Source organism: Choristoneura fumiferana, chromosome 17 (assembly GCF_025370935.1).
Source record: "Choristoneura fumiferana chromosome 17, NRCan_CFum_1, whole genome shotgun sequence".
Taxonomy (NCBI): Eukaryota; Metazoa; Arthropoda; class Insecta; order Lepidoptera; family Tortricidae; genus Choristoneura; species Choristoneura fumiferana.
The window spans coordinates 19,605,423-19,624,855 of record NC_133488.1 but is presented as its reverse complement, the minus strand read 5'-3'; the positions used below and the strand labels follow the sequence as shown (position 1 = coordinate 19,624,855).

Below are 19,433 nucleotides of genomic sequence, written 5' to 3'. Positions count from 1 at the left end.
GAAGAAGAGACGGGACCAAAACATTATATAGCTGTTAGCGTGTGTTAGAGAAAAATGGGCCTAATTCCTTCCGTTGTAGAGTATGGAAATTGCCTCGTTTATCTATATATCTAACAGATATAGCATTACCACAGAGTACATATAGCATTACTATACGTACTGGTACTGTACTTACTAAAACCTAAATCTATTGATTCAGCTAATAAAACAACATATGTATTCATTTAAATTGTAATTAAGGTAAAGTATACACCGATTAAAGGTAGCACGACAGATCTAATCTAGAAACAAGGATGGAATGCAATATCAAACAATTTCACCATCTCTATAGTTGCAATCTTAACATCAATATAAATATTAATACTATATGTAATCTGAGTAAAAAATAACAATTCCAAGGCACTGCATCGTACAAATTCGTTAAACGAACTAACACATAAATCGCGATTCACAATTAAAATGATTCGAGAATTCTAATATCACACTATCAAATGTGATGATTTAAAAACTTACAAAAATCAATATGAAATTAAATACAACATTTATAATTATGTAGCTCTCTTAGAGGTCTTCTGGGGCTGGTTAGGGCTTCGCAGTTCACGCGGGGCCGAGCAGCGCGACGAGGGCTCGCTTGTAGTCTCCGGAGGTCTCGCCCTGCTGCCGGGCGCGTAAGGTTAGCGGCGGCGGCGGCGGCGCGTGCGCATGCGGCGGAAGAAACGCGGACTCATTAGTAAGGTGCAGTGGGGGTGCGTACGAGTAGTTAGGGTGTTTAGCGAGTGGAACTTTTCGACTTCGAATACCTTGATGTTTCAATAATATGAAACCCAATTCAAATCCCACTTAAAGCAAATAAAACAAGAACAAAAAAAGGGGTTGTCCCATGAGCTTTTGTTTGTTCTTTTTGCGAAACTAGACGGTTTTTGCCAGCAACGTCGTCTATATAGAGTTCGTAGTAATAACTCGTCATAGGCTTATATAGAGGGCCGGGTGGGCCGTGCCCACCCCAGGATGTTGGGCTACCCATTCGAAATTCTATAATACTGATATCTTCACACAAAAATCCAGGCCAGGCCGTCCCTAAAAATAACCCTACGCCAATGTAACTCGTATTTCCGCACTCGGAGATCTCAATTTTCTTTTAAATGCGACAACTGAATGTCAACAAAACCGTTACTGACTCCGTTAGAAAGTTGTTGAAATACAGATTGGTTTTTTGGAATCTTTTTGTATTTTTTATTTAAATTCCAAATTTTTACTTTTACGGTCATCCCGTAAAACCTAAATTCAAAATACAAACTGAAATATAGATGCACAGAAAAACCAGAAAAATAAGACCAGCACTGGGAATCGAACCCAGGTCCTCCGCATTCCGTGCCACGTGCTATACCGTTACACCACTGCTGGACAACCAGCACTGCTGTAGCGCAGCAGTGTTGTAGCGGTATAGCACGTGGCACGGAATGCGGAGGACCTGGGTTCGATTCCCAGTGCTGGTCTTATTTTTCTGGTTTTTCTGTGCATCTATATTTCAGTTTGTATTTCCAATTTTGTTGAAATACAATTATACTTTCGAGACTAGCCTTGCTGCTATTCGTGATATTCAATTGGATCGTGGTCGAGAAGTGCCATGAGCTTGTGTTTAGTCACAATAGAGGTAATAATGCACCTTGATTTTACAGTGTACGCCTGAGTAACGCCGGCCACAGATTACAGATTGTATAACGTAAGAACAGAATAGAAACCCGCGTCATTATCAAACACCAGCCTTAAATCATAAACAGCCAGCCAGAACTTTCCGATCACACGTTCTTGCCGATCCGGGTCGGTAAGTAGGTAAAGCGGCTCGTAGACGGGCCATATTTTCACTGCAATTTGTGGCCGGCAACTATTGGTGTCCCTCTCTTACTCACATGTTAGACAGGGACACCAATAGTTGCCGGCCACATATTGCAGTGAAAATATGGACCGTCTAGGAGCCCCTTAAGCGACGCGTCGTACATTTTGTATTGCATTCTATTCCGATTTCAATTATTTTCTATTCTATTCTGTCAATCAGTAGGTCTGTGGCCAGCTTAATTGTAATATTGCCCTTTTGTGATTTGTTGTTTATCATCAGGTCATGCATTGTTGTTACATTAAGTCGACAATTACAGGGCGTACATCAAGCGTATTTTATGAATATTCGGGAGCATGCCACTTGTTCTAATTAACATTAAAATATCCTCACCTCCTGTTCCAATCACCGAGTTATTGCATAGAAACGTTAATCTCATTTAGCATGATAAAACATAAAAGTAACGATTAAAGCTTTTGCTTTGGAAATAAATTGGAAGCAAAATAAAATAACGAGCAAGTTTTTTCTAAGTAGAAACTTAAGCATTACTTTCATGCTATCAATGTGTGCTAAAAATATGCTGTGCATGTATATAGGGGTTTATAATAAGTAGTTTTGGCAATGTTTGAGTAAATATTTGAAGGAACAATGATGCTTTTCGACTGTTCTGTTGGCAGAAAGATTGTGACCGTTCTATCCATAGATTTAAGATAGGCTAACTGTAAGTTTAGATCGGTTACCGGTTAACATACTGTACTCATATTTTAAATTATGTGATTGAAATATTCATATCTCATATCGTTTTGAACCAACTGAATCGGTACAACTTGGGGATCTTCAAAAAACGAGCCTACTAATTTCTCAAAGGGCCGGCAACGCACCCGTGACAGCTTATGTTATAATTTCCATGGGTGGCGGTGACTGTCTCTTATCAGGTGACCCGCTCGTTTTCCCCCATCATATGAAATAAAAAAAAAAAATGCCTTTTCCGCATGTGCAATGCGCAAATGCAAGATAAATAATTTTAGCTTTATATTTTTAATTTATGTTAATACTCGTAGTAGATCCTTACAAGTTCTTTGCTGATAGCGTACAGAAACGCGCTTTCTCTTGCATCTCCGTTACAGAATCCTAATTCTATGTTCCGGTCACTGATTGTTGGTAACCTGGTAGGTAGGTATTCATAGGCGGTGGTGATCATTTCCCATCAGATGACCCGCAAGCTCGTTTGCCATTCACAACAAAAAAGCTGATTTCAAAACGTAACCACAAACATCGCCAAACCCCTCCCCAACACACCTTGATATCGCTCTCGAGCGTCTTATCATAGATACGCTCGTATTCTCGCTTAATGCTTCCGAGGTCGATTTCAGCGCGACTTGCGATAATGCGGATGAGCGCCGCGTCATCGGTCCCCGCGCCCTCGACGGCGGCGCGCAGCCGCTGCGCAAACCAGGCCGGGGCGTTCTCGACGCACTCAACTGGAAACAACACACACTTGACATACCCTGATCTCGGACTCCAGCGTCTTATCGTACAGGCGTTCGTACTCGCGCGCGATCGCGGCCAGGTCTAGCTCAGAGCGGGACACCACGATGCGGACGAGAGTGCGGTCGTCGGTGCCGAGCCCCTGCATGGCGGCGCGCAGCCGCGTCGCGAACCACGCCGCCGGGCTCTGCGTGCACTCCACTGGAAACGCGACGCGACCGGGTCTATTGTTATTTTGATGCCAAAACGGATCCAGTTATAGCCAGGGGGTCACGTGGTCAAATTCTAGTTATTTTTTCGCAAAACATTGAACGGTCATTATCCGAGCATTTCTTTTGTTTGACTCACGTGGCCACATTTTCGATGACATTGTAGAAGATTCTGTTACAAGGGAGGCTACTACGAAATTGGAAGTTCGTAGCGTCCCGTCCCTCTCACTTTCGTATTAAATACCTATATAAGCGTCGCGTCAGAGAGACGGTATGACACGAAGTTCGAATTTTGCACTGCACTTCGTAGTATAAGGCCAGTTTCCAGGACGTCTAAAAAATATGATTGGTTTTTTGGAGTCTTTTTGTATTTTTTATTTCAACTCCAAATTTGTTACTTTTACGGGTATCCCGTGAAACCATATCGAAAATCGATAATTTGATTGCTTAGTAGCGACATCTCTTGTCTGGGTGAGCGGTTGGTTCCGAAAGAGTGTGACGTCTGTAGACGCAACATAGATGTCGCTAGTGCTGCTGCTTAAGTAGCAAAGTAGAAATAAGCAACCTGAGATATGTATGCATAGGAAAAATTCGTGTCTAGATTCCTGTCCAGCAGTGGTCTAGTTATAGCACGGCACGGAGTGCTGGTCTCTTTTTCTGGATTTTCTGTGCATCCATGTCTCAGTTTGTATTTTCGGTCTAAAAAATAATCGAAAATCTCATAAATTTCTACAGCTCATTCATAACAAAATATGACCACGAAAATTGAGGCGGTTGAAACGCTCAAATAGTAACCCTGAAACCCATTTATTGTAAAATAACAATTAGCAGTTTTAATGTCAATTCATTTTTTCAAGCATTATATCTCTGTTGGAAAAATAAAAAAATATTTACCGCCTCACAAAGTTACATAATCATCATGTGTCATTTGAATCATATTCGAACAAATAAAAACAATTCACACCAATTGACCTAGTCCCATAGTAAATAAAGAAAAAGAAGAGTAGTAAATACTTACCCCCTTATTCATAAAACTTAACAAGCCTATGTTAACTAACAAATGCTTTGTCCCTTTCTAACAAATACAAATGTCGAAGTGACAAATAAGGACAAACGAATTTTAGCGGCATTTTAACTAAAATAGGTTTGATTGTCGTTTATGAATAAGGGGGTTAGAGTATAAAGAGGAGAAATTCGGGAAAACCGATACGATGTCCCTAAAAGCTATTAGTCATTTCGTGTAACAGCGACCACGACCTCAATAAAATGTGGGTCAGATCCACCCCCAGCGTGATGACATACACTAGCCACGCAACGTTTCAATATTCGATCGTTTCGACCGAAACACTTGGCACACCATCTCGAAACATTGCGACTTTTTTCGATATCAAGAATTTAAGAGTTAGGAAACTTAGGAAATAGATTGAGAAATTATTTAGCTAATTGACTTAAACAGTTAAGAAATAAGTCCTTGTCGGTCTATTGTTTTTTTTTTACAATTAGTCGGTCAAAACTAAATCAATCAGAAACGGTAAACTACTCGTATGATAAAGTTTTCATCTCATTCAATTAATTGCCTTTAATGACCTCGCGATATTTTGATGCAGTTGCATGCATAACGATCACGGGTAGACGCGGAACTGCACCCCAAATATGTCTAGCGTAAATAATAAATAATAATAATAATAATATCACGGGACAATTCACACCAATTGACCTAGTCCCAAAGTAAGCTTAACAAAGCTTGTGTTATGGGTACTAAGCAACGGATAAATATAATTATATAGATAGATACGTACTTAAATACATATTAAACACCCAAGACCCGAGAACAAACATTCGTATTTTTCATACAGATATCTGCCCCGATACGGGAATCGAACCCGGGACCTCAAGCTTCGTAGTCAGGATCTATAACCACTAGGCTATCTGGTCGTCAAATAACCGTGAATGATTAAAAACAGTTACGTAAATATTTATTATTTCACAATGTCATGGATTTCACTCGTATTTAGCCTCGTAAGTCCTGACTTTTTTTATCATACATGGTTCTACAGACAGAGCCGAGAATTCTTAGTTTTGTGGTTTGTAAATTACTTACATAGATAGTAAATAACATACTCCACCAAGTACCTACAAATTCGGCAGTTATTCTTACAATTGATTTGTACTTTGTGAAGTACACGGGGACTTAAAAGGTTAATAACGGTGCTTATCAGCCTTTCAACAACATGTTTCTTATTTACCTCTATATTTCAGTCGCATGGGAATAACTCAGCCAGTGTTTTTATATTTTTTGTTCGTCAATTCTGGCAATTTCGCCCGAATCAGGTCAATTGGGGTCGTCCCACAATTAGGTGGTGTCACGAATAGTCCAGCTGCTAGACTATTTATAATGTTGTCAACGAAACAACACCCCTAGGGATTAGGTACTCCCAGTTTAACTTGAATTGAATAAGCATTAGTTGGAGGGTACAACTGGGCGACCGAGCTTTGCTCGGGCTAAAACTCGATTATGCGTTCAAAAAAAAATTCAAATGATTTATTCAGTAAATAGGTCGCAATGGGCACTTTCACACGTCATTTTTTAAACTACCAGCGCTTTCGGAAAGACCATCATTGCCAAGAAGAATGCGCCGCAAGAAACTTGGCAGAAAGTCATTTTTTCATAAAAATATAATTACAAATAAAATACTTAAAAACTATATTATACAATTAAAGGAAAAAAAATACAAAAATAATAATAATAAAAATACAGGGATGTATGGGGTCCCTTAGTTACAATACTAAAGACTAACTATATCTAAACTATATCTACGTTCAGTGGAAGTGTAGAATGCTTCCACCGTCATAAATTTTAAAATAATAATAACAATAATTTAGTTCTGAAATATACATTTCAGGTCAAGTAACCATTAAGCTTTTGGATTTCAAAGGCAAGTTCACGTCTGCCGCCCCCAAAGTTAGCTCACACGCACTCATGTCATGCTCTGAAAGCAGAGCGGTACCGAGGGCATGGTATTGCTTCCGTTCCCATAAGCTCTATGGGATCGTCTTGGCATAGTTTTCCCAGAGATACGATTTGTCATCCCCGAAAACCCCCACATACCAAATTTCATCGAAATCCTTGGTGCCTTTTCCGAGATTCTGATTAAATATACAAGAATTGCTCGTTTAAAGGCATTAGACAGATTAAGGGCCTGTTTCACGACTTGTCGACTAACTTTAAGTGACGGATATCAGTGATGCCGTCTCTGTTTGTTTTGTCCGAATAAACAAAGACGGCATTACTTTTATCTGACACAAGTTAGTCGACAAGTGGTGATACAGGCCTTTAAGATCTAGTTAAATACAACTAGTTAGCGCGTTCACTTTGCCAGGCCCATGATTAAGCTTTATTTACACGGTGCGAGAAATACCGTGCGTGTTTTATATTTCGGGACCACGCGGCTTTGGATTCATAAGTGATTATCATCGATAGTAACTTACCGCCACATGTAAGATTTTCCCGCAGCGTCTTACAAGCAATGGATTAAGATTTAAATTAAATGTGTAGTCACATAAATTACTGGCTTTCTGTAAATAGTTTGATTCATCATAAGCGATGCATGTAGTTACTAACAGTTTTACGGGTCTAGACGTTATACTCCATCATTGTTGGTAATTTAATAGGTATGTAATATCTTCATTATTAGCCCCTGTCAGTTCATTACTAGACATAAGCCTTACACACAAAAACAAAGTATTTGTTTCGCGTGATTTATCCCAGATAAAACAATGAAACACTGAGTGAAGACGAAGTTTCGTCGCTCAATTGCCTCAATCAATTGGCTGGTCAGACGCGCCGAATTCCAAGGCATTCAGCGGACGCACGGGATGCGACGTTTGCCTCGGTTAATGCATCTAAACGCGTTGAAAGGGCAAGGCCCTCAATTTAGAGTTAGCATGCTTCTATTTGATATCCAAACGGTGCTCTAATCTTTCGCCGAAATTATTATCCCAAAAGGATTAATTTTCCAATGGTTTCATATGGGCGATTTATTTTTTCAAAAACTAAGTATTACAGGCCTGTTACAAAACTAACCTGCCCATAGGGTGTTATAGGATAGTTTAAATAGTTTACAGTTTCAGAAAAAAAATCATTGGTCCATATGACATCGTTGAGAAATGAGTCACCCGGGAATAACATTTTCGGCGAAAAGCCAACATCCCTAAATCCCTATGCAAACACATAATTAAATAAACAAGGGTCATAAAATAGTGTTTGAAACTTTAGCACACATATGAAGCTACGTTTCCACCAGACATGATGCGGGGATGTGTTGCGAGAAATGTGTATTTAATGTCATGAACCAATAGAAACGCTTCATTCGCAACTGTCTCCACCAGTGATGAGATATACTTACTGCAGCATAATGCTGAGTCAAGTTCCTTTTCGATATCACCAAATGTTTTTCTTTTCTGTAAATATACAGTAAAGTTCATAAACTTGTGAGCAAAAATTTGATCAAAAATATCTGAACACGCTTCTACGCCGTTAATAATAGAGTCGTGTTCAGATATTTTTGATCAAACTTTTGCTCACAAGTTTATGAGCTCGACTGTACTTTTGTGTACTGTGGAGTGTTCAAAGCCTCAAAAATAAGTGTAGCAACTGACCGATGGCGCTGAGCGCGTCCTTGAGCTCGCCGCCGATCTCCGCCTTGATGGCCTGCTCGATGGTGCGCCCGGCGATGTCCTTGTACGCCTCGAAGATGGCGCGCAGCTGCGCGAAGCTCTCGTGCGCCAGGATCTGGGGACATACTCGTAGTGACGATTGGGTAAATATTCAGCGTTTTAGGTTGCGTTTCCATTAGAAATGTGCGAGGATGCGTCGCGAGGGTCATGCACCAACAGAAACGCTTTATTAACCTATCGTCGCTCCGCCGAGCTGTTTCTCGTGCTCGGGCATCTCTGATGGAAACGTAGCCTTATCGTTTTTTTTGTCAGCGCTTGCCGGTCCGGGGTCTCCACCAGAACTTTTTGGTCCAAACGTCCAACTGTTCTCCGTGCTACATGGCCTGCAGGGCTACTACGAAAGTTCGTGTCGTGCGATCAACGATACGAACTTCGAGTTTCGAGGTTTCGTAGTAGCCCTGCTGCCTGCCGTTTCAACGAACTAATTCGCTTGACTACGTCGGTGACCCTCGTTCTACGTATCTCCACATTTCCGATTCGACCCCGTAGAGCAGCCATACTCAAAACGTTTTCTATGTAGACCACAAATGAGTTGTAGTAACGATACAGCAGGCCGCAGTATTCATTGCCAACAGCACAAAGTCAAAATAATTAAAAACGTAATGATCTTTGTGCCAGGCGAGTCTCTCATGGCTCTCTCGCTGGGCCACATGCAGCCTGCGGGCCGCAGGTTGAGTATACTGTATAGCTGCCGTAGAGAAACCCCGAGCATAGCTCTCTAAACAGTCCGCAGCAACTGAGCCTAAAGTAAACGTTACCTTGTTGAATATCTCCTCGTCGGTGCCCCACTTGGCCTCCCCCGCATCGAAGAGCGCCTGCGCGGCGTCCTGCGCGCGCGCCGCGTCCACGCCGGCCTCTTCATCACGCGCGCCCTGGTGGGAACTCTACTTAACACGTGGTACAGCGCTCGGGGTGCCTTGGCGGCCACGGGGTGGGGGCTTTTGTACACCTTTGGAAACCTTTATAAATGCAGCCCTGTCACTCTAAGAGGAGGCTTGTACCGTGTAGTGATGATGATAAAGGCAGGGAGGGTGTATCCATCACACAGGCTGGTTATAATGGTTATGAGCTCCCTAAGGACATGATACACTTAGGTACTGTATCTTGTGATAACTCGATTTATTCAAATGCAATCGTCACTAGGTGGATACGTGGCAGCTAAAATTGACAGTAATTATTTTTTTGCTACCATGGCACTTTAGGGCCTATAAGTAGTAATTTTTACCTTGAGTAACCTACTGTTGTCATGTAAAAAACGTGCTTGTTCAATTTAGATACATTAAAAACGTATTAAATATGTATTTCAGCTACAGTTTAATCCAACATTTAAATGAACTGTGTAAAGAGTTTACGTATTATCTTGTTCAAGTATAGACGAGAGCTAAATAAACAAATTATACAGACATTTAACACTTGTCCTAATAAAATTAAAGGTGATGCAGTCAAAGTGTAAGAAGATCAATGCACGTTGTACAATGTAGGTACACATATTTAATTCATTTTTTTTTCTGATATTTACTGAGTATCTAACAGAAACAACATGGGCTGTTTCACCACCCATTCATTAATTTTACTTGTCGGATAAATGTGATGCCGTCTCCGTCTATTCGAACAAAACAAACAGAGACGGCATCACATTTATCCGTCAGATAAATTTAATCAATGGATTGCGAAACAGGGATTAGAGCAACTAACGGTCGGTGTACAAAAGTCAACAAAAACGCCCCAACACGGCAATATTTGTGCCATCCCGCGCCGCCAAGGCCGCACGATTCGGCGCAAGCGACAGAACAGATTGATGGTGACTGACTCATTCATCATACAAAGTACCGACACTCATGTGAACTATATCACTAATTAAAAGCGAGGTGAGTAGCGCGTGAATACAACGGAAGGCAACTTGGATTTTTTTTAAACACTGTCATTTCAGAGTTCAATAATGACATTCATTATAGACTAATTTCCGTGTGACACCGTGATGAAGTGGTTTGACGGATGGCCTCGGAAGTGTAGGGTCGTGGGTTCAAACCCGGGCTCGCATCTTTTTCTCGCAAGTTTTTTTTCATTCATGTGCGAAATTACCTATATTCGAAATTTACCACGAACTATACCACGGTCCTAATGACCCAGCGTAAACCTCATCATCATGCCAGCCTATATACGTCCCACTGCAGGGCACAGGCCTCCTCTCGGAATGAGAGGGCTTGGGCAGTATTTCCCACGCGGGCCTAGTGCGGATTGGGAACTTCACACACACCGTTGAATTGCTTCGCAGGTTTGTTGTGCAGGTCTCCTCACGATGTTTCCCTTCACCGTAAAGCTCGTGGTAAATTTCAAATTTAATTCCGCACATGAATTTCGGTGCGAGCCGGGGTTTGTACCATAGAGAGGCCATAGGCCAAACCACTCGGCCACCACGGCTCTCCAGCTGCTTCGCAGCGTAAACATCTATTATTATTTATTATTATCTACTTAAATACTTAAGTGAAACATAGATAAGTAAAGTGCAATCGATATCGATATTCCGCAACTCGCGTAGCATTGCTCATCCTTATTCACTCTTTAGTTTATGGTCCCAGAGCTCATGATAACGACCGGACATAGCACAAATCCCATTACCATTATTAGTAAAGGTAATTAAGGTTAATAGTTATCTACTATATCTACATACAAAACTGTGGCATGTCCTGTCTGCCGCCATGATGTTAGTGTGCAACGAAAACGGCACAAGCGTCCATTAAAAAGTAATTATAATTAGATGATTATTTGATTACTGACATGTCACATGCACTATCGATTATACGGGTGATTATACTGAAGCCATCATTCCATGTACTCGATAATGTAACTACTCTTAGTAAGAACACAGAATAAGTAATAGAATAAGTAATAGTGGTAAGAACTTGGAAATTAGAACACTAAAGCCTCATTTAAATTGAACTAGCCGTTACCCGCGAATCTGTCTGCGTAGAATTCGGTTTTCACTACCCCGCGGAAACTACTAAATATTCCGGGATAAAAACTATCCTATGTCCTTCCCCGGGACTCAAACTATCTGTATGCCGAATTTCATCTAAATCGGTTCAGCAGTTTAGACGTGATGAAGTAACAAACAAACAGACTTACAAACTTACGCATTTATTATATTAGTAGGATTGAAGATGAAGTCCAGTTTAGACCTACCAGAAAAATCGTGCAACTTGCATTACATTGCGAGGTCGTAAAGCGAACTAGTTTGAAGGAGCATGAAGTAGCATCCAATAGAGCGCCGCAATGTAACACAATAGTCAGTCAAAATACCTTTAATTTTAGGTTATAACGGGTTCGAAAAGCCTCTGTTGAAAAGAAACCATAAGAAACTCAATGAGCCCATATAAAAAAAAACAGATCTACGATGTTATTTAATGCTTTACATCACGAGTAGGTTTACACAACTATATTTTATATTAAGGGACATCTGCCGACGAGGAATCGGCTTTAGCTGACCAAAAAACACTTTAAGGTGGGGCCACATGCAGTCGCTCGACGCTCGTTTCCAACGTCAAATCTGGTCACGTGACATTTAGCGATAAAGCTGAAAATGTTGAGCTTTATCGCTGGAAAAAAAACCTCTTCAATTTCGGCAAAAACAGTGTTATTTTTTTTATTAGTACCACTGCCACCACTGCTACTAAATGAGATTAAGAAATCAGCTTTCAAGACCAAGAACATTCCTGAAAAAAGCCATCTTGTCGCTGCTGCTCGACGCTACTTTTTTGAGTCGCGGGAAATTCAAAATCACCTTCAAAATGCCTGCATGGGCCTTGGGGCACCCTTATGTCCAAGCAATAAGAGCGAAAAAGACGTCTTCCAGTCGGTACACGTAGTTTCGCGCCGAGCCGATTGACATCTTTTTCGCTCTTATTGCGTTGGCATAACGCGTTTTTTGATCGGCTAAAGCTGCTTCCGCGTCGATAGATATGGGGAGACCCTTTGGGACCGCCAATGCGGATCGGAATTATTTCCAAAACTTTTCCAAAACAGGTCTAAACTGGGCTTAGGTTAATGTTTGGGCGGGAGGACTACATACGGTGACGATGAGCGTGAGCAGGCGACGGAAGTCTCCAGAAGTTTCTGAGCACATGTGCTCTGCCAGCGGCCGGTTGTACACTGGAACAATTTGTAACCAATAATACAGGAGTATAGTATAGCAATAAGGTATAATAGCCAGATAGCCAATGGGGAAAGGTTTTCGAGTGGCGATCAAGAAACGGAAGTAGCGTGCCAAGCCTCATACTAGATGATCTCCGATCACCGATTAAAAATCATCAGTAAAAGTATCATTGTGCTGCAGCAGCATTATATTTCTCATCATCATCATCCCAGCCTATATACGTCCCACTGCAGGGCACAGGCCTCCCCTCAGAATGAGAGGGCTTGGGCAGTAGTTCCCACGCGGGCCCAGTGCGGATTGGGAACTTCACACACACCATTGAATCGCTTCGCAGGTTTGTGCAGGTTTCCTCACGATGTTTACCTTCACCGTAAAGCTCGTGGTTTTAAAATGTAATTCCGCACATGAATTTCGAAATACTCAGAGGTGCGAGCCGGGGTTTGAACCCACGATCCTCTGCTTGAGAGGCCATAGGTCAAACCACTCAGCCACCACGGCTTCGGGGGGATTATATTTCTGCTTGCATTCTTTTCAATTATTTTTACCTTATCAGCCAAAAGATGTTCATTGTTGAACAGACATTGTGAAACGCCACAATATTGCCCGCAACTCTCACGTCGTCAGTCCATCTAGTCTAGTGGGAGGCCTGCCAACGCTACGTCTTTCGGTTCGTGGTCGCCACTCGGGGACTTTTCTCCGCCAACAAAGTGAAGAGGCAACTTGCTTTTAAATTATTAGTATCTAGGTAGAGGTGGATGAATGGAAGTAGGATGTTACTCACGTCTCTCGTAAGCGTCGACGATCTCCGCGATCTCTTTCTTAGTGCGCGTGCACAGTATCTCGACCAGCGTGTTCTCGTCAGTGCCCATGCCTTCCATGCAGTTATGCAGCTCCTTGCAGAGGTACTCTGCGGGGGGGCGCATCAGGGCAACGATCACGTCCTCGAAGTGACCGCCCAGCTCGGACTTTAGGTCTTCGATGATGTCCTGCGGAGTGGAATTAAGTAAGAGCCACAGAATTAATAATAAGAGGGAAAAAACGGAAGGCGCATATATCTATATTAATAATTTCGTCAAGGGGTACGGTAGACTCGAACGAAATGCACATCAAATTGAAGAGCGTAAAAAATAACAGGTGTCAGAGGTTTGCATTTCGTTCTCCATTGGGACCTTTTAAGGGCCCCACACACGGTACGATTCGTCGATTTTCAACAGATCGATCGTAGAGACGAATCGTACCGTACCTATAGGTCTAATTTCTTCGATTATGAGACGAGACATCATAGTTATTTGGGCAAATAAGATTTAGGAGAACTATCTACTGGTGAAATACCGATACGTAGGTTAGCTGTGAAAGTACTTTTGTGATAATATTAAGGCTGGGAATATACTTCAGATTTTTCGATAAGTACGAGTCTTTACAGTGGCAATTTTTTTTTTCAAACATTATTATGAGTCTACATTTTACCCGAGCAAAGCCGGGTTTTCATCTAGTATATTATATATTTTCACAAGCTTTTAGCTTTTTACTTGCAACATTCGAATGTAGGTAACTTATTGTTTAAATTTGCAAACCATTCTTGGACTACTTCCTTATCGGACGGAACTCTTAAATGGTGAATTGCATCGACTTGAAACTTGGTATATCTACATACCAAATTTCATTCATACACACGCTTACACGCACGCATACGGATTACATACGAATTATACTCATTTAAGAGTGTTTCCTTTGTGCGGCATTACAGCTTTTTTAAACACGACACGACTTTGTTTTGAATTGTCGAGTCAGTAACCGCCTTCCGCGACGGCCTCTGACATAATAGGCCTCAATTACTACTCATGGAGTTCGCTTTCAAGGCCGTCGACGGCGTTCCTAGTGAATCATAGTTGTACGATACCGTTGATTAAAACTTTAGGTAGGTACTGAAGAGACAGGCGGCTCTAGCCCTTGATCAAGGTAGAACGAGATTGTCTACATCGCTTCCGTCGATCAAAAGGCGGCATCATAAATTTATTTTGCAGTGTTAGGGCGGTTTATGCACGTAGGTATAAGCTCGATTTTGAAAGCGCGTTTACGCGAACAGGTGCGGTTTTGTTTTCTTCGAGCGTTTTATGCGCGTATAAGCTCGATTTTGAAAGCGCGTTTACGCGAACAGGTGCGGTTTTGTTTTCTTCGAGCGTTTTATGCGCGTATAAGCTCGATTTTGAAAGCGCGTTTACGCGAACAGGTGCGGTTTTGTTTTCTTCGAGCGTTTTATGCGCGTATAAGCTCGATTTTGAAAGCGCGTTTACGCGAACAGGTGCGGTTTTGTTTTCTTCGAGCGTTTTATGCGCGTATAAGCTCGATTTTGAAAGCGCGTTTACGCGAACAGGTGCGGTTTTGTTTTCTTCGAGCGTTTTATGCGCGTATAAGCTCGATTTTGAAAGCGCGTTTACGCGAACAGGTGCGGTTTTGTTTTCTTCGAGCGTTTTATGCGCGTATAAGCTCGATTTTGAAAGCGCGTTTACGCGAACAGGTGCGGTTTTGTTTTCTTCGAGCGTTTTATGCGCGTATAAGCTCGATTTTGAAAGCGCGTTTACGCGAACAGGTGCGGTTTTGTTTTATTCGAGCGTTGACGCGCATTTAAGCTCGTATGCGAGTCAACGCTCAGCATACGAGCGACATTGGCAGCGTTGCCAACTCCTCAACTCCTAGAAACTCGAGTCGCTAAACTCAAAATCAAAAGTCGCTAGAAAGTCGCTAAATTAATTCCACCAGGAGCAAGCGGACTCAGGACTTTGTTTATTATGAGAGACACAAAAGGTCACTGGTGGTTTAAAAGGTTGGGATACGAAAAAAAAAAAACAACAAATTAGAAGATTTCCGAACTCACTGTTTTTTTTTTAATGGCTAAAGCTAGAGCATAAACGAATAGAGCTTTAATTAAATAGAGTTTGAATTTGGTCCTTTAGACCAAACACGAGCAACTACGCAGGAATGAGCGCGTACACGCGTTTGATTTACACGTATACGCGCAGAAAAAAGCGCTAGTCTGAAACCGCCCTAACTGGAAAATGGTGCCAGCCATCTGGCCTAGAGCGACCGCTAAAATCTCGCCCAGGGGGGCGTTATGAAGAGAGGAAAGACGTTCCAAGACCCAGAGCCCGCGGAAGTGTCCCCCTCTCCGTCCCAAAATATAACAGGCCCCCCATGGATTGACCCAAGCCTATTGTGTTTAAGAAAAATTAGTCAGACCAAAGACGCCCTCCCTAAGTCCCTACCTGTTACAGAGTGCTTCTGGGGTCCCTGACGACGCCCTATACGCTTCAGGCCTTCAGCTAGACAATACGCTTCATACATCTTAGCCATGACTATACAATTCGCAACTAGCTGGCTCAAACTTGACGAGAGATATTGACATTCTACTCGGAAGGGAGACACCAAAAAATCCCCCTTTTAAACCTTCTTTTGCTAAATATGCGTGATATTAAAACACTTCACTTATGTCATAAAAAACTACCTTACACTGTTTTACTGCGCGTAATGAATTATCTTAATTATTGATTATCTTAAAACAGTAAGAGTTAGGCCACTAATATTTCCTCAATGTTAAGAAATAAAAAATAACAATAAAAAATAATTTATCAACTATATTTTACAGCAATAGAAACCTTAAGGACAAAAAATCTATGCTTAGTTTATTTATACTTCCATGAGCCATGTCAAGGTTGTAATGAAGTAATTAAAATTTGATCTGTTTCTTAGATCTTAGGTAGAAATAATTAATGTACAGAACCTTTTAGTGATATTAGCTATTAGCTGAGCCCTTATAAATGGTTGTAAATGATGAATAAGATAATTAGTAGCTATTACATTGCCTCAATGAGTCATCATTGAAGCATTAATCCAATTCAACTTGTATTGATAGAGGTTGAGTTAAAGGGATATTGCAAACATATTTCTTAGGCCTTTTTGTTTAACTCTATCTCTTGATAGGGTTGGATTTAAGATAGATTGGGAGAGAGGTTATTATCAACCACATGCATGGGTTTTCTGTAATGACTGATGAGTTGGGGTCCTCAATTTATTATGATTATTATGATGAAGTGGAGAAACACCTACTGAAAACTGGATAGACATTGCACAGGACATCTTGGCATCTTGGCATCAAGTTGTATCAGAGGCCACAATCCACTTCGGGTTGCTGAGCCAGTGGAGTAGTAGTAGTGAGTAGTATAGTAACATTGGTATAAGATATTTTTAATAAAATAAATCATAAACAAGACTGTGACAGCAAAGTGACCTCATGATACTAATGCCATGTAGTAATATTTCTGCTGTCAAGAAACTCAGGTTCCATTTCATCCAAATTATACACAGCACCATAGATTAGGTAACATACAAAAATATAACCAGGTTCAAGGACTTTAGATTAAATTCATTAGTTACATATGGGCAACAGAAAGGGAAAACTACTACAATGTTAAAATACTACTTTTAAGAAATGAATTTTAAAGTAAGTATAAAATTTTTAAGTCTCTGCCCAAAAGTATCATTTTGGACTGTGTACAGTTTTATTTTTAAAAATAATCACAATACCTATCATATCATTACCTATAGTATCATTTTTATGATTTAGTAGTTTTCCTTTCCACTGTTGATATGGACACTACCAGCCATTTGACAACATGAAGTGAACAAAAAAAAAATTGACAGATCATCTATAGCTCTCAACCTTGATGCTGCCAAAATTGTCTCAATGGACAGAAGCCATTAATTATAAAAAACAGACCATTTATAATAATAATGTGCTTCTTGGTATGAAGTTTTAAGGTAATATAGGTAAGGTACATACCCTTCCATACTCATGAGTGAAGGCCTGTGCAATAGCCTGGCGCTGGATGTTGGAGCGTGACGTGAGGATGTCTATGATGGCCTGCTCGTCTGTCCCAAAGCCTTTCATGGCGGCTCGGAGAGTTGCTGCATCCTCAGCAGCATTGAAGTTTGGCACTCCAACTACAGTGGGCTCGCGCTACAGGAAAATCAGTTGTCAAAATTCAAACAAACATGTTACAAGTACTAAAAAAAATATATTATTGAAAAATCTTATGATTACTATTGTATTCCTTTTCATTTGTTAAAGTCTAGCAAAATTTTACCCACTTTTAGTGAATTGACTTGAAACTTGGTACATTTACATATGGAGCTTCAGTGATAATGCAATAATTAAAAAAAAAAAATAGCTTTATAAGCAAAAATTTACTTATTTACCTAGGAACTATTAGTTATTATGAAAATAAATTTTTCAAATTGATTCTAATTTTCACTTATTCATTTAGATTTAGTTTGAAAAGATTCCATTTTAAGTTAAAAGTGAACCACAAGTAAACAAACAAACACTATCTGATTAGATAGTACCTATCCAGACTCAATATTCATTTTGATTATTATTTGAATTTTATAAACTTCCATCCATTATAATACTGCTTCATTCCATAAATTTAGATACAAGTTTACAAGTGCATAAGTTATAAGACTTTGTATGCAAGTCAAACACAATGGAATGCGTACAGAAAAACTGGATACCCTTACTTAGCTGCAAAACCGTTACTCATGTCATGAAACAGGTTATACTGTTTTATCGAAACCATACAATTTTAAAGTGAACGAAATATCAATGATTTAATTTCGTACTTGTTTACAAAGTCAGCCCGGTGTCAAGGCCACATTTCCCGCCCCTATTCATTCTGACGTCACAGGGAACCGCCCTACAACTGCCCTTTGAGTAGTAAAATTGATAATCAACACAAATACTCACTTGATGAGACATTCTGCTGGCTACGGAAGCTGTGAAGTCACCGATTTAATAAGGCAAGAAATACCTCGCGATCTATGCCAATGGAACACTTCACCAACACAGGATTATAAGTTATTACTGAAACGCTTGTGCCGTTGTAGTAAGGGTTCACTTTGAAAACACTTACAACATTTACCTAATTGTTTATGGTTTATCGCAAGTAGATCGAATCCGAAATATCCGGACACAAACGAATCGTGCGTGCGTACTAACGACGTGTCGTTCCCAAGTCGTTCCGTTCCGATGACTGATCAAGTCAAGACTGACACTGACTGATTTGATTGACTTGACAGTTGACAGATGGTGAGGCAGGTGGCAGGACATGACATGCAGCCGCTCGACGCACGCTCGTTTCCAACGTTAAATCTGGTCACGTGACATTTAGCGATAACGCTGAAAATGTTGAGCTTTATAGCTGAAAAAAACCTGTTAAATTTCGGCAAAAACATTGTTTTTTTTTTCATTCACCAATTTATTTTATTTGTACCACTGCCACGACTGCTAATGATATTATAAGAAATCAGCTTCCAAGACCAAGGCCATTCCTGCAAGACGCCATCTTGTCGCTGCTGCTCGACGCTACTTTTTGAGTCGCGGTAAATTCAAAATCACCTTCAAAATGGGGTCACGTGACCAGATTTATCGCTGCAAACGAGCGACTAGCGACTGCATGTGGGGGCACCTTAGCCGCTCGTCGCTCGTTTGCAACGACGATCAATTTAGCAAAAAGGACAAGGGATTTCAAAAGAACCGGAAGAGCATAGCATCCTTTTAAGAGATAAGTTCGCGATTGAACTTCTGTTTCTCACAAAAAAGATTTCACATGTTTTGTGTGCAACAAATATTAATACATACATATTTACCTCGCTACTACCTACCTCACTGCCTCATGCAAAACTTGGTCTGGGCTGTGGTCTGGGTATGGGAGTAAAAAAAAACAAAAATTGATGACACAGGTACAAAGGGCATATATCGACACGCCAAAGTTACAAAATATGTATATTAATGTTAAGTGCATAAATCGTGTATACATATTTAACTTTGGCCGTCGATATCTTTGCCCTTTGATAAATTCGTACTCATATCAAATCATGAATTTATTGAATGACAGTAACAAGTCACAACGGTAAAGTAACGATATAGAGTTAAAGATGATATGAAGATACCCTTGAC

General features: G+C 40.7%; 1 protein-coding gene across 8 annotated transcripts; it reads right to left on the bottom strand.

The window, feature by feature from the left end:
• Positions 1-217: 217 nt before the first annotated feature.
• On the bottom strand, positions 218-18,534 carry AnxB10 (Annexin B10). 8 transcript variants are annotated; one of them, XM_074100297.1, is made up of 8 exons: positions 18,222-18,534; positions 17,259-17,435; positions 13,203-13,407; positions 12,338-12,417; positions 9,027-9,152; positions 8,191-8,323; positions 3,342-3,523; positions 218-657 (listed from the first exon to the last, which is right to left on the bottom strand). In XM_074100297.1, the coding sequence occupies exons 1-8, from the start codon at positions 18,231-18,233 to the stop codon at positions 598-600; spliced, it is 975 nt and encodes a 324-aa protein (XP_073956398.1). In that variant the 5' UTR covers positions 18,234-18,534; the 3' UTR covers positions 218-597. The 8 variants fall into 8 exon arrangements, with proteins under 8 accessions (XP_073956398.1, XP_073956397.1, XP_073956399.1 ...); XM_074100296.1 differs by lacking the exon at positions 3,342-3,523 and adding an exon at positions 3,134-3,315; XM_074100298.1 differs by having other exon boundaries at positions 218-654; positions 18,222-18,533.
• Between the last annotated feature and the right edge of the window lie 899 nt (positions 18,535-19,433).

Excerpts from the sequence above, each read along its gene's own strand:
- AnxB10 (XM_074100297.1), bottom strand. Across the intron at positions 13,408-17,258 it reads TCACTCATGAGTATGGAAGG|GACATCATCGAAGACCTAAA; the intron begins GTATGTACCTTA and ends TCCACTCCGCAG. Across the intron at positions 3,524-8,190 it reads GGACGCGCTCAGCGCCATCG|TGGAGTGCACGCAGAGCCCG; the intron begins GTCAGTTGCTAC and ends TCGCGTTTCCAG.